At 44.1% G+C, this 15,586-nt stretch overlaps 1 protein-coding gene across 1 annotated transcript; it reads right to left on the bottom strand.

Annotated features, from left to right (window-relative positions):
- Positions 1-2,730: 2,730 nt before the first annotated feature.
- On the bottom strand, positions 2,731-5,329 carry LOC122417789 (uncharacterized). The gene is made up of 4 exons (XM_043431587.1): positions 4,709-5,329; positions 4,093-4,587; positions 2,927-3,937; positions 2,731-2,826 (listed from the first exon to the last, which is right to left on the bottom strand). The coding sequence occupies exons 1-4, from the start codon at positions 5,327-5,329 to the stop codon at positions 2,731-2,733; spliced, it is 2,223 nt and encodes a 740-aa protein (XP_043287522.1).
- Between the last annotated feature and the right edge of the window lie 10,257 nt (positions 5,330-15,586).

The raw sequence follows: 15,586 nt of genomic DNA, 5'->3' as shown, positions 1-15,586 counted from the left end.
TTTCAGCAACTATCAAACTGTGGATAATTGAACCTCAGCGGCCGCTTGCAAACTTTGGAAATATATTTGATTGAGGGCACGTTTTAGATGAAATGAAATCTCTAGATTCAGAATGCAAAAGCGACATTTAAAGTGGGCAAATCTGTTGGATTTTTCGTGTCTTGAATTTAATCTATCTTTCATTTGAATTTTGAAGAAAAGGGATAAATAAAATCTGTTCTATTAAGGAAATCTTTAAATCAGTTCTTTCTTGGTATGAAGACTTGGAAAAAATCGCCAAAGGCCAAGGACAGACAGGTGACGAAATATTTTCAGTACAATTTTGACGAAAAATAGATCTTTTGTCGCGGAAACCAACGTTATAAGCCGAAAATCATATTACAGCCCACGAGACGCATTTCTTCACTCTCTTGGGTTCCTATTACACAAAACATATTAGAAGATAAGGGGGAAAATCACCAACGTGGAAGAAGAAACCAGTGCCGAAATATTTCCAGTACAATTTTGACGAAAAATAGGTCCTTTTTCGTGGAAACCAACGTTATAAGCCGAAAATCATATCTCGGCCCCCAACCCGCTTTCTACCATTCTCTTGGGTTCCCAATAAGCATAGCAAATTAGAGTAGAAGAAAAAAAATAGCCCAACTCCATGGACAGACCTGTGACGGAATGTTTTCTGTACAATGTTGACGAGAAATTTGGTGTTTGTATTGCTCTCAGAAATTTAGCGAAAGCACCACGCCCCGCCGGTTTAGATATTTTTCTAGCTCTCATGGCGTCGTTCACAAGATCAACAATATTCGAGCCCTGAATCGGGCTACCCTCAATCGATACGACTCCTCCGGAATCCCAAGAAAAATTGCTGCGTGGCGCGTCATGTAAACGGCGGAGCAGCAACTTCGCTTTAGTGCGATATTTGGCTGGTATGCTTTCAATTATGACGGAGTCGTTCATGCCGTTACGAGTTTCTCCTTTTTCACTTTTATCATAATTAGGCGTCGTTGCATGGTCGTTCTTCATAAGATCGCTGTGTTGTCGAGCTCTCTCGTCATCAGAAAAATGGAGATAACGCTGTAGCACAACCAGGTACGCTGTCCATTTTTCCCTCTCATTCTTGTAGGTATTAGAGTTCAAAATTTCATTCATCTCCGCGTCCAGTCTGGATAATACGGTATCAGTAGATTGTGGCGGTTGTGCCGAGGCGTTCCAGCCGGCCGTTGGCTGTCTCTGGTTTTGCATGCCCAGCTGTGCCACATGCTCCTCAGGGATAAGAACCATTTTTCTCGCGTGCTCCATCATCCCCGTCCGCCAATCAGGCTCGATAGAACAGTGCCTAGTATCGGTGCTAGTAGGAGCGGTAGAAACCCGCCGCTCTGGATAACAAAACGTTTTTTACGTTTCCAGCAGCCTTTTTTCGCGGCTAAACGACGGAGAGCGGGAGCGTGTCGTCGTAGCTTTTTTCGCTGATCAGCCTTCAAAGGAACGTTACCGCAAAGAACGTTCAAGGCACACTCGCAGATACAGCGGACGATGCTTGGGTCCGCTTTACGCAGGACAGCCTCGCGCTGCTCTTTATTGAGATACTGAAGAGCCCGTAGTATCGTCACGTGCTTTTTACAGAGCGGTGCACCGTTTCGCTCCATTACGCGTGTCAAACTGTCTAACCTCTCGACGTATCACCCCTTTTAGCCGATTTTTTCGACCTATAGGGATGGGGGGTAGCGGTGCCTTTAAGAATATACCACACGCATAGACCAATACAATAATAAGGGTGGGAGGTGTTTCCACCGGTGCTGGGTCCTTGCGTTATCTTGTTAGCTCGCTGAAGTGCGCTCAAAACGATCATGCATTTATCACAGTGCGATAGCCCTTTGGGCGCCATGACATGCGCTGAACTGGTAATTCACCAGCATTGCATCCGCTTTTAAACTTTTTCCGCGGTACGTAGACAAAATGATGGGGGTCGTCGGGAAAAATACAGGTACGGAATCTACAGTTGTCAGGCGTCGATTGTTTCAGGTCGAGTAGCAAATAACCGTGCGGCTTGGCTGTTGCGTCGTGGTACGCCTCCTGTAGGAAACGCGGATTTTCAGGATACACCTGTCGCGCGAGATGCTGAATTTGAGCACGATCACGGGGATTTTTGAAAATCACTATATAGTTGGCATTCAGCGAGATATCTCGCTGGCCGTGTCCTTGATGGAATAAGTTCTGGGTAATAAAAATAACGCTCAGATTTTTATGATGGCTGCCTTTGGTGAAAAGATCCACAACATTGTTGTTAGACGCCTCGCGCATCAAATCATCGATTATGAGAAGTTTTGCGCGAGGGTCGTTAGCATAATCGGCACTCTGAGGTAGCCCCTCGTGGAACTCTATTGATTCACCATACTCCGTGTACGCTGACTGCCACTCGGAGTAATAGAAAATGACTCTCTCAAACGGCTCACTGTTCATCCGTGAAATAAACTTTAAAAACTTTTTTACAAAGTACGTTTTACCGCAGCCTGTGGGACCACAGATAATTGAGGTCCAGGGATGCTTCCACCGTACATCCATCTGCGCGAATGACCACGTTTCCTGCGGGGCAGTATAATATAAAGAATTCGAGCAGTTGAAACATGTATAGAGCTTTTATTTTCCGGTAACAGTATAAATATTTTACAGTAATAACATAGATATTTTACAACGCTGCTTAACAATGTTTAAAGCGAGAGTTTTTATAAACGGTTATTTGTAGCCGTAAGGGAGCGAGCCGTATTCGCCATCACGTCTTCGCTTGACGCTCAGAGGCATGCACGATTTCTTTTCGGGTCGTGTGACAACCTGGTGGAACGGTGTACGACGTATTGAATCAAACTGTAGTACAACAGGATTTTCTCTCTCACCTATTATAAATGCCTTAACCTTGCGTTATGCCTTTAACCTTGCAAACCTCGCTTTCCGCGCCGCTCGGCGTATTAACTATGAAAGAATAAAATTTAGGGCCGCCTGAGATGAAAGACTTAATGTAACTGCCCTCGCCGTAAGAGCTTAGCTCGTCGGTTAAATCCCCTAGCAATTGACCCGTTGGCGGTTCATACTCTCCAGGCTCTTTTCTCGTGACATAAATAACGGAATCGGTGTCGCAGTACAGAGCACGCTTACCCAGCGGTTCGAGATAGGTGTAAAGTTTTAAACGGGCTTGGGCTGTGGTGTATGCAGCTATGACAGTATTTGCTATATTAGACGGTATTACAGCATCATCGGTTTTCGTATAATTAACATACAGCACCTGGTTGTTAACAGGTAGCATACCAGTGATCTCGTGCTCGGGGCTATTTAGCAGCTCCATAAGTTTTTCGCGTGTCGACACTATTTCTGTTTGTGGTAAATTTTCGCGTTGTCCAAATTTACCCCAAAAGGAGTTAAGACAAAGTTTGGCTACCGAGCGCAGCCCCGGGTTTTTCGCTACCGCACCCCGCTCCAGCTGAACCCCTTCGGCTGTCTTAAAAGCAGTTATATAACGCTCTTGGGCAGCCTCGTCATCTGCATAACCCTTGGGCCAACCGCTAGCCTCTTGTTTGATTTTAAGAAAAGTGTTTATGTACCCGGTGAAAAGGCCCCCCTTCTGTGTATCGCGGTTGTACTGCGTTATATTATACTGCCAAATCTCGCTCACGGTTAATATTTTATACCCGCACGCAATAGCTTTTCGCAATTCATCCACTACCCAAGTACCGCTAAACACACGCTCCGCGGGGTCTTCATGAGGACACGCGTCCTGGTTCATTGTTTCGCAGCAGCTACGACATAACCCGAATAACAGGCGCTGATGCATTCGCACCGGCAGCACCGGATGATAAAGATTTTGCGGTGGAAGCACTGTACATTTAACAAGGCCCTCGACGCGGGAAAGACTGATATTATTTTCGGGACCTGTCAGCATGTTCGGCACCTGCAGATGTATGGGTACAAAGAGCAAACGTCAACATATCGTATCTGCTCCCCGTCTTTCACGTCGTACAGAGTGACCATGTTTTCCGTGCGACCACCGAAAAAAGCATCGCGCGGATTGAGAGGCTCCGCTCGAACCAGAGGGTGATCACTCACAAAAGCGCTCATCTCTAAATCTGTTTTTATCATCCGGTTATACGCGCACTCCCAAATCTCGGTTAACGTGTAGCCGCTTGAGCGGATTCTCTGCGATATAGCGTTTGTTCTCTCGAGACGCTCGTTCAGTGTATCACCGTCGCTTTGTACACGGTCTCTGTTTACAGTGAAACAGCTCAAACACCCGTGCCAATAGCAACCGTGAAACTGTAACACGTGGGCTGAATCAGGTGTTTCGTAGTAACCGTCTACTAATAAATTTTGAGGCAATTTAAACTCGCGCGAGCGTCCTGCGTGAATGATACGACGATTTAAAGAATGCTCCATCCACACGAGCCACGAGATCGCTTTTTTTGACTGATTGTGAGCCCATCTGTAACCACCCGTAGGTATAATACCGATCGTGTTAGGTTTTAAAAAATTTTTTCGAAAGATTTGGAAGCAGGCGGACGCGATTGTTGTGTTTTCGCTAAACGGGCAAACGCGTCCGCTGTCCTTGAACATTTTCCGGAAAACCACACAGGCCTGTCTCAATATCGTAACGTCGTTTTTACAATAGGTTATGAGCTCGTTTGAAAAGTTAAATACATAAGAGGCATTCTTTAACTCGTTATACCATGCAAAAAAAACGCTCGCGTTCCTCCGGGCGCATAGTGTCGGGAGAGTAATCGGCTGCGGGCGGCATCGGCCCAATATAATTTTGATTCTCGGGTCTATTGAACAGATGCGGAAAAGATCCTTTGGCGAGAGCAGTTTTTAGACCGAAAGATTTAGGCAGTGCACTCAGAGGCATGTGAAAGTAGTTCAAGCTGTCGAGAAACACGAGTTTGCCAACGCGCATTGTGATGATTTTAGTGCCGTTCATTATTAAAGACGGGAGCTGCGTTTTTTTCTCCTCGATGAAGTAGCGCAGGATAATCTGGGCGTCAAAACCACCGGCGTTATGGGCTATTAAAAATACGTGAGAGAAGTTCGGCATACTCTGTATGGCTAACTCCACAAGTTGACACACAGGGTTCGTCCTAAATAGAAACTCGTGATCCCCGCAATGCTCGCACGGCTCGTCTATAGAAGCATTATCGCAGCACTTGGTGCAGACACGTTGAGCTACGCAAAGATTCGGTTCGTGAACGCGCGTTGTAGGATCACCTTTTACAGGGGTACACTGCTGCGTTTCAAAATCATAGAATATGAATATGTTCTCTTTTGGCCTCTCATCGACGCGAATAGGCCTCATATAGCACAGGCGATTATAGGGGTGCCGCGATTTACACGTTATACAGAAACCCTCCCCGCACACATGCGTCTTTTTCTCTAAAGGTCTTATCGCGCGAAAGCAGTTACGGCACCGCTGAAGAGACTCGCAAACAGTGTTTACCCTGTGTTTACGACGGATGGTAATAGCCCTGTGATTTTCTAAACATTGCTCCCCAAAAAAATCGCGGTTACATGTCTCGCATCTGATCGCGGCAGCTGCTCCCAGAGCGCAGGGCGGTGCTTGAAGGCAGCGAGGGCATTTCTTTTTTAAACATCTATGATCCCGACGAGAACGGGCGTTACAGATTGCGCAGAAGTTTAAGCTGCCTACAGCACCACGCAGATTCAAGATAGGCTGGAAATGATGCGACCGCTCATAATACAGAATGTATAACGTGTGCCGGACTGAGCCTACTGTATCCATAACCGTCTGTGTACCGTCAAACACCGGTCTTTCGCGTCACCCCAAAGTCAAAAACTCGAAAACCACGATAGCTAACCCCTCGCGAGCCAAATAATTCTGGTATATAGCAATTTCGCGCATACCGCAGCCAGCGTGCTGTATAACAACATTTGCGCTTCTCGTGAGCTCAAGCGCCGCCTCTTTTTGAAGTGACCCGTTAATCTGTCGTATACGCTGCCATCCAGAATGCAGAGCCCCCGAGCGTATCTCACCCCTTTCCGCGTACGCGCGTGCTGTTACTAACGAGCGCGGTAGACACAGATTGTCGGTATTTCGAATCGTTAAAATTGATTTTTTACCAACGCCCTCGTGTGTCAAACCTTTTCGCCCCCTACCCTCCAAACCTTTAACGATACATACTTTTATATGGAAAGAATCATTAATATCCAGAGACGCTGCACTTTGAGCTATGTTTGTTATTAATTGCCAGATATCTACAAATGTATAGGCGCGGACAGGACGGAATGAAAGCCAGACGGGGCCGTGCGCTAAGCAGCTCGCGGAGAACGAGATCCCCGCGTAGTCACCACTCTCAGAGTGACTCGTGAGATGCGTCAGAAGATCGCGGAATGCTCCTTCAAGCCATGTTGTCACGTTTGCGCCAGCGTGAGGCTGGCGGATACGCAATATTATCTCCCGACCACGTAGTTGAAAACGTTTGAAATAACGGGCTGTATCGTGCGTGATGATGATCCGCCCTCCCGGGGGTTGCGCATCCCCGAAAGCCTCGTTCCCCTATATATTGCGTGTTCTTCCCCCGTCCGTTTGTATATCTGTAATCAAACAAAGGCGTGAGTTATAGAGTAGAGATCGTCGATAAAAAGGCATATTGTAACTTTAGTGTACCTCGTACTAATCGCGGTACGCCTATAACGAGATAGCTGACGAGTCAGCTGACGAGTACCCTGTGGTAAATATAATAAAGCCTTTTTAAACATATCCTATATATACCGCAAGGGCTAGAGATAAAGAGAGAGAAAGCGCGCGAGTGAGGGAGAAAGAGAGAGAAGACGATATTATTTCTTTACCTGAATCACACTCCATCAGCTCTTGAAACCATAGGCCGAAGCGTCTAGCTTCTAATCGCTCCTCGTTTAGACGTTCCCCCTCCTCCTCCTCCTCCTCCTCCTCCTCCTCCTCCTCCTGTCGAGCATCCATCGGATACACCCCCAGCTGATTCTCGGGCTGTACGACGTCATCTTCCTGCTGACGATGGTGGTGATACGATGGACCCGCTATCGCTCCGTCGTCATCGTTTGCTCTGGCTTGCCGGTACACAGCTGTTTGGGTTATTTCATAATTTCTGTTTATTAACGCGGTTTATTTTTATTTTATTATCATTGTAGGACTATACTTACCCAGTATATCAGACCGATCGCTAAACATCAAGGAGGGGTTGAGAATAGTCGACGCCTCGTCGTCATCAGACTCGGGTTGCAGCGGTATCGGTTCGGCCGATGCTGCCGAGGTGCTCGCCCTAGGCTCTTCCTCAGCCCTCTCCTCATACTGCGGTTCTGAAAAAAATACCGCCCCAGTAGTTTTTATGTCTAAAAACGAAAATAGAGGATAATAATGTCAAAACAGAGCTGAATACGCATGGTAGAGGGCGGTTTGATGCTCTGCTTCCTCCACAGCTCTCGTCGCCTCAGCGAGAGCCTCTTCTTCTTCTTCTTCTTCTTCGTCGCTCACCGCATCGTAAAACTGCCGATGGCCTATGGTGAAAATAACTGCTGTATTGCTAACCGCCAACAACAGTGATTTATCGAGCTAATGGTACTTACATCTGATTTCATCGACAAGGCCTCTTACGCGGGGAGCTTCTAAAACACCGCGGCGCTGTAACTCTTCATACACAACACCCAGCACTCGTTGACCACTTAATATGCCTCTGTTATAGGCCACCACTAGAGCGCGTAAAGGGGCCCACCAGATCACGTATTTAAGTCTGTTCACGAGTCGATCACCCGATAAACACAGCAGCTCGTAACACCATAGATCATTACACCGACGTCTCAGCTGAGCGCTATGCGGTTTTGTTAGACGTAAAAGACCCAAAATACAAGAACGCACTGATTCATCCGACATTGTAAGGGGTAATCGTTAAATACCGCTCTATATGACGGTTGAATCGCTACTGACATATCTCGAGCGAGAAGATAGGTGTGAATCATAATTAAAATGCTAGCGATATTTTTTTTTTCAAGACGGCAAAGGAGCAGTCGCTGAAGTTTTACAGTACTCTGCATGGTCCCCGGTGTTTGCGTGAAAAAGCACGCGCACGAGTGAGACAGCTTTGTTTATGCCTGTGCAAGCATATTTCCGAGCATATTGCTCCATCTCCTGTATAGCATCTTCTCCCGAAGACCGAGCTGTGTCTTTAGCTCCCGGAGATACGCCCTTCATAAGTGAATCGGTTGAATCCGCAAAAATAGCATATAATAAAGAATATATATCGGTGGGGTTTGTTTAGAGGTATCAAGAGGCTGCAGCCGTATGCGTCGTTTTGACAGCTCTGTATAAAACATCGCGTCTCACGGGAAAGCGAGAGAGAGGTTTGCTCGCTAAAGGATCAGTGTGATGAGAGCGAGCGAGACTGTATATGGTATCACTGCTGCATCTTTGAAGCACTGTGCCTCTACATCTAGCGAAAGAGCGAGTGAGAGAATGCACGGTGTCGCGAGTGTGAGCGAGAGGGCATATGCTGTTGCTGCTGCTCTCGCGCTCGTGCGCTTCACAAGAGAGAAAGTGAGCGAGAAAATGTATCATGTCTCCAGGTGCGGGCGAGAGGCTGTGCTCTATCCTCGTTACAGCTCTGGAGCGCTCGGCCGATGAACGTGCAATTCTGATGACGCTGCACGACGGCGTCGCGAGAGCGCAGGGCCTCGCATCTCATGAGAGAGCGAGTGAGAGGGCTTATCACGGCACGGGCGCGAGCGAGATAGCATACACTATCATTGCCGCGACTCTCAAATGCTCGAGTATTGGGTCTCACGAGCGAGAGAGAGAGAGAGAGGATATATCATGACGCTGGAGCGAGCGAGACAGTATATGGTATCACTGCTGCAGCTTTGAAGCACTGTGCCTCTACATCTAGCGAAAGAGCGAGCGAGAGAATGCGCGGTGTCTCGAGTGTGAGCGAGAGGGCATATGCTGTTGCTGCTGCTCTCGCGCTCGTGCGCTTCACAAGAGAGAGAGTGAGCGAGAAAATGTATCATGTCTCCAGGTGTGGGCGAGAGGCTGTGCTCTATCCTCGTTACAGCTCTGGAGCGCTCGGCCGATGCACGTGCAATTTTGATGACGCTGCACGACGGCGTCGCGAGAGCGCAGGGCCTCGCATCTCATGAGAGAGCGAGTGAGAGGGCTTATCACGACACGGGCGCGAGCGAGATAGCATACACTATCATTGCCGCGACTCTCAAATGCTCGAGTATTGGGCCTCACGAGCGAGAGAGAGAGAGAGAGAGGATATATCATGACGCTGGAGCGAGCGAGACGGTATATGGTATCACTGCTGCAGCTTTGAAGCACTGTGCCTCTACATCTAGCGAAAGAGCGAGTGAGAGAATGCACGGTGTCGCGAGTGTGAGCGAGAGGGCATATGCTGTTGCTGCTGCTCTCGCGCTCGTGCGCTTCACAAGAGAGAGAGTGAGCGAGAAAATGTATCATGTCTCCAGGTGCGGGCGAGAGGCTGTGCTCTATCCTCGTTACAGCTCTGAAGCGCTCGGCCGAAGCACGTGCAATTCTGATGACGCTGCACGACGGCGTCGCGAGAGCGCAGGGCCTCGCATCTCATGAGAGAGCGAACGAGAGGCTTTATCACGACACGGGTGCGAGCGAGATAGCATGCGCTATCATTGCGACGACTCTCAAATGTTCGAGTATTGTGCCTCACGAGAGAGAAAGAGGATGTAGCATGACGTTGGAGCGAGGGAGACGGTATACGCCATCGTTGCTGGCTGTTGCTTAAAGAACCAGCGCGATGCTATGACTTAAGGTCAATGCTACGATGACGTACTCCCCCGCCTGCTTAGAGGCTGTGCACTGTGAGCGCGAGGTACCGTATCTCGAGAGAGAGAGCGAGCGAGAGCGTATACGTTGACGCGTATGCTAGCACGAGAGCGAGTAAGAGGGTGTACGCCGTCGAGATTGCAGCCACGTGCAGTTTTGATGAAGCAGCGAATACCTCAAGCTCTCGCGAGGCATCGCGCCTCGCGAACGGTCTTATCTAAGCGCGAGAGTGAGCGAGAGGGCATGTGTGATTCCTTTGCCCCGTATACGAGGATGACTGCATCGGGCCGAGGTGTCAGCTGTTTTACACCCCTCCTGTCCTTCTTTTGCCCCTGCAATGATGTGCTCACCATAAGCACGTATTTGCATGAACGTCTTAGCCGTCAGTCTTCAACCGAACCGTGCGCGAGTATCTCGTCCCGGCCTCGTTTATATACCGCTCCTCTACAAGTTTTTTATTTTTTTCGCCAAAAATGTATACGCGCTACCGGGATTATGAGTTTTTGTGCCACTCATTTACGTGCCGCGTCATACGGTTCTTGAGCGTCGCGTCCCTATACATCCGTACCGACGCTCTTGAACAATTGTACCTCCACGTGGTAAATTTAATGCACAGTGAATTTATAGACAGGGGGTTGGGCCGGCCCATCCAACGCGAGGAGGCAACGCCGGGTGTGTGCTGTGTGGTGGTATTGCGGGGCTCGCGTATTGCGTACCGTGGTGAGATCGTGTACCGTGATAGCGGTGACTTTGTCGAGGTGCATCTGGTGGATCATGGTGACAGTGAGTTTTACGAGCTAAACTGCCTGTACCACACGTCAGCGGCATTAGAGGCGATACCGGCGCTCGTGCTAGAGTGTTCCCTCCGCAGCGTCGCCTACTTAGAGGCCTTCCATTATCCGGCCCATGAGATGGAAGCGCTGTGCGAGGGGCCTCTTACGGCTAGGGCCATGAGCCCTCCTACACGCCACCCCCTGAGCATCCAGCTGTTTGACGAGGACGGCCGGGAGCTCGGGGGTGTTCTCGTGGACGAGTTACCGGACGGCTATCGCGGCTACGACGAAGGGGCTGAAGACGGGCTCGTCGGCGTTGCTGCAGCCCCTGACGACCCTGAGGAGTAGCGTGTGTGTGCGTGAGCGCGCGCGCGCGCGCGTGTGTGTGTGTGTGTGTGTGTGTGTGTGTGTGTGTGTGTGTGCGCGTGAAAAAAACAGTGGCGTGCGAGCCAGCGCCGTGGAGTCTGGATCGGGGCGAGAGAGAGAGGCACGAAACCCTGGTAAGTTTCTCGATATATATTTTTTATTTTTAATTTTTTTCTTTTTAATTTTTATTTTTTTATTTTTATTTTCTGCTTTTTTTATCCATTTTAAAAATAAAATTAATATAGAGAGAGAGAGAGAGATTTTTTATTTTATATTTTTTCAGAAATATAAAATAAAAATATATATATATATATACCTGAAAAAACGATGGTGCACTATGGCGACACGCTCATCCCCCCTCCGCACACCCGCAAACCTCTCGCCCACAACGCCGGCCGCTCGGCCTAGTGGGGGAAAGTAGTGGGGATAGGAGTGGGACTCGCCATAGTGCACCACCTACTACTCAAGGGAAAAAATCGCCGAAGTCCGAGGACAGACCTGTGACGAAATATGTCCAGTACAATTTTGACGAAAAATAGGTCTTTTTTCGTGAAAACCAACGTTATAAGACGAAAATCATAAATAATTCATAGAAATTTAAACTAAAATCCTATAGTCAACTGAACATAAATAAGGAAATTTTGAGAAAAAAGACGTGATATCAAACCATAAACTTCCCCTACGAAAAAAAAGGTTGGGACAAGTACATTGATGATCCCTCGTTTGCTGATAATTCCATCCATGAAAAAAACTTTAAAACAAAATTTTTATAAAAAATGGGCAAAAAAATTATTTTATAAAAAAAAACAGAACAATTCGAAAAAAATTTCACAAATCTTGAAAAAGCATTATCTTTAAAAAAAACTGAACTGTATCTATTTTTTAAAGTGTTCAAAGAATCAAATAACAAGTAAAAAATAAAAACCGAAAAATCGCGCTTGAAATCATTTTGGAAACCGATGCCTCGTTCTTCTTATTTGATTCGAAGGGCTAAATCAATTAAAAAAAAAATCCATCTAATTTACGTGCAGCATTAAAATTTATTATATCAATTCGAGGCCAAGTATTTTCTAATAAATTGAAAAAAGTTACCATTTGAGTTTCGTGCAGCACTAAAATTTATGATATCAATCGAAGGACAAGTAATTTATGAGTAACTCCAAATTTCAACATTATGGAACTGTTTTAAGAAGCTTTTAAATCCAAAAAAATCATATGCAAGCTAGTCATTTCTTACTCTATGGTGGCAGAGACAATCGATTTTTTTCAGACTTTCAGGAGCTACTGATATTATTCACAATATTCGACGTCGATTGGATCGATAGAAATTATGTTTAAATATGAGTTAAAAGTACTTGTCCGGCCCATCACTTTTCATTTAAATCAAATAAAAATCAATCATAAAAAAACGAAACTGTACGGGAGAATCCGGTTAAAAATTTATTGAAATGCGACTTAGGTTAGTTATGCCGAATGAAATTCGTTCGCTGGAAGAAGTGAGAATTAAAAACTGCCGTCATAGCAATACAAACTGGGGAGTTATTTTGGAAGCTTCAACATATTTAATGTGCAAAATGTTTTTTATTTATCGATGCACAATAACATCTTTTGTATATTACAGGACAATTTGTTTCCATTCTTATTAAATTAGTGCAATTAAGAGAAAATTACTTGAAGATAATTCTCTAAATTCCCTCTGCATGAATATTTGTGCTCCAACAGTTCTAAAAAAGCCCTGATTTTTATTTAAATATAATAAGTTTAATGGAAAGTGATGGGCCGGACAAGTACTTTTAACTCATATTTAAACATGATTTCTATCGATCCAATCGACGTCGAATATTGTGAATAATATCAGTAGCTCCTGAAAATCTGAAAAAAATCGATTGTCTCTGCCACCATAGAGTAAGAAATGACTAGCTTGCATGTGATTTTTTTGGATTTAAAAGCTTCTTAAAACAGTTCCATAATGTTGAAATTTGGAGTTACTCATAAATTACTTGTCCTTCGATTGATATCATAAATTTTAGTGCTGCACGTAACTCAAATGGTAACTTTTTTCAATTTATTGGAAAATACTTGGCCTCGAATTGATATAATAAATTTTAATGCTGCACGTAAATTAGATGGATTTTTTTTTAATTGATTTAGCCCTTCGAATCAAATAAGAAGAATGAGGCATCGGTTTGCAAAATGATTTCAAGCGCGATTTTTCGGTTTTTATTTTTTACTTGTTATTTGATTCTTTTAACACTTTAAAAAATAGATACAGTTCAGTTTTTTTTAAAGATATTTCTTTATTCACAATGATTTCATCAAAACTATTAAAAACAAAATTTATAAATGACGGGGGAAAATTCCACAATGATACAAAATATTGAAAAACCTTATGGAAAATGATTTTCATCCCACAAAATTATGGACACCGTTGGAAATGGTTGAAAAATTGAGGGTATCACTTCAAACATTAGAAGAATATCAAACTGTTATAAATTGTACAAAACTTGAAGCAAATAATTCGAGAAATTATTTTTAAGTATCACAATAGAAACATTGGAGAACTTGAGAAAATCTTATTTAAGAATATTTTTTGTCGTTTCAAGAGACTCGGTAGAGTCTCGGGACAAGTACATTGACAGCCCTGTCGTCTGCTGGCCCGAGCTTGCCGAGACTATCTTTTCTCTGAATAAAACGATTCGCGGTGGTGGGGGTAAAATTGGCATGTCATTTTGTTCAATTACGAAACTCCTGAGTCATCTGAGGCTTTGAAAATTGAACTGGAGATTAATTAATAAATTCTCTTTCGATTCTACCCACAATCAGCATGATCGGTGGCGTAATTGCTGAGAAAAAACTTTGCACAGGCTCAAGATTATCCAAAAGTTACCAACACATTCTAGAATTTATGCGTCTATATTTACAACACAATCAAAGGCACTTTGATGCTCTCGAGTTTCTGATTGGTTGGATCTGACGACATCCATTTTTAAACGTTGTCATTGGTTGTTGAAAAATTAGTTGTTGATGATTGGAAATCTGACGTCAACTTCAGAACGTAGCACACGGCGCAGCACAGCTGGTAACAGCAGTCATAAATTCGATCGATATACATATAATAATGTACAAACCATGTGTCAGTTTTTGATCGTATGAACAGAGTTTCGACATTACGAAGTACGTGCGGGATCAATAAAAAAATAATTTTCGTCATCTAAAGAAGTGCATATTACTATTTATTTTGTTATTTGTGATATATTAAACCGGTATCAAAGCGGCCGCGTAAATGTAGTCTGTGATGTGTGTGTGAAAAAGAATATAAAAAATGCGCGATGCATATGTCAACGAAACTTTTCAAGATTTCATCATTTCGTTCGATTGGAAATAAGTGTTAACTGAAATAATCCTTCAATTAAACCAGAATACGAGAAATATTGTCCAGTGCGAATATATTGTCAGTGGCGTGATTATATATCATGTGTACATAGGTTATATATACGAATAAATAGAACAAAAATACACGCAACTGTTAGAATGATATTAGAAACTTTAATTGAATAAATGTTTTCTAATTTATTTCTTATGTCGTCATTATTTTTAAACATCCCCATATTTTGCTTGATATTCAGTTTGGCTCTGCCCTCTCCGATCCTTGTTTCCACCCCATCAGTTTGCAGCGGATCGATTCATATTATTAATTCGTTCCCTAATATGTGTCCTATGATTTTCTACTCCTTCATGATGATTGTGGAAACATGATTCGAGAGGTTTCTGACCATGATCTTGAATTACACATTTTGTAAATCAGATTTTCAAAAAAACATCTGGTCTTGGTATAGTGTGTAGTTATTCTTTTCCCATTAGGTCTGACGAGTGATAAATTTGGAAACTTTTCCAGAAAGCCTATGGATGCTTTTTTTACTGATGATATGAAAAGCCATATCTTAGGAATGCGGTATGCAAACACAAATTTTGATAACAAAACTTATAAAATGACATGTATGTTGAGTATTTCCACTTTGCAAACTACAAATATGGAATTATTATAAAAAAAATTCATTCCGATAAGTCTACTGTTGCTCAGTTTTGGATGCGATCAAATATGATGCCTACCAACATCCCCAGAAACTTACAGAATTGCTGAATGCAATGTGCGCTATGTCATTTTAATGTAACATCATGACTTTTGACAACTTTTCATTATAATGCTGTAGATTCGGATCATTAAAATACTGCAAAAATCTGCAAACTATACAATTTAAATACTGTGCCATTCATTTTACATTTTGACTCTAACTGTAACATCTATATGAAGTAAAAAATTGATTATAAAAGTCTTCAGTTGCTCATTTATGGATAGATTTGAAATTGCTGTCTTCGAAGCTCATTGCGCAGATACATTGAACCGCAGCAGATACCTGCGAACTCTGAAATTTCTGTGGATAAATATATATGCGACGGATCACCCCTTATCTTTGATTATGGTAATATGTAAGGTAAATGCAAGTTTTTAAGTGTTCCTTTTCAAATAGTATTGAAGTTTGTATGACTGATATACAGCGAATACTTCCAAAATTTTTAATTTCTGTGTTGCAGCATGTGTGCCAAACATTCAAATCATTTACTCCAA

Source organism: Venturia canescens, chromosome 11 (genome assembly GCF_019457755.1).
Source record: "Venturia canescens isolate UGA chromosome 11, ASM1945775v1, whole genome shotgun sequence".
Classification (NCBI taxonomy): domain Eukaryota; kingdom Metazoa; phylum Arthropoda; class Insecta; order Hymenoptera; family Ichneumonidae; genus Venturia; species Venturia canescens.
Note: the sequence above shows the minus strand (reverse complement) of the source record. Positions and strands in the feature narration are given on the sequence as shown.

Coding starts and splice junctions, on each gene's coding strand:
- LOC122417789 (XM_043431587.1), bottom strand. CDS start 5,329: ATGAGGCCTATTCGCGTCGATGAGAGGCCAAAAGAGAACATATTCATA. Junction 4,588..4,708: donor GCGAGCGTTTTTTTTGCATG/GTATAACGAGTT, acceptor AAAATGTTCAAG/GACAGCGGACGCGTTTGCCC. Junction 3,938..4,092: donor ATTTAGAGATGAGCGCTTTT/GTGAGTGATCAC, acceptor ATACATCTGCAG/GTGCCGAACATGCTGACAGG.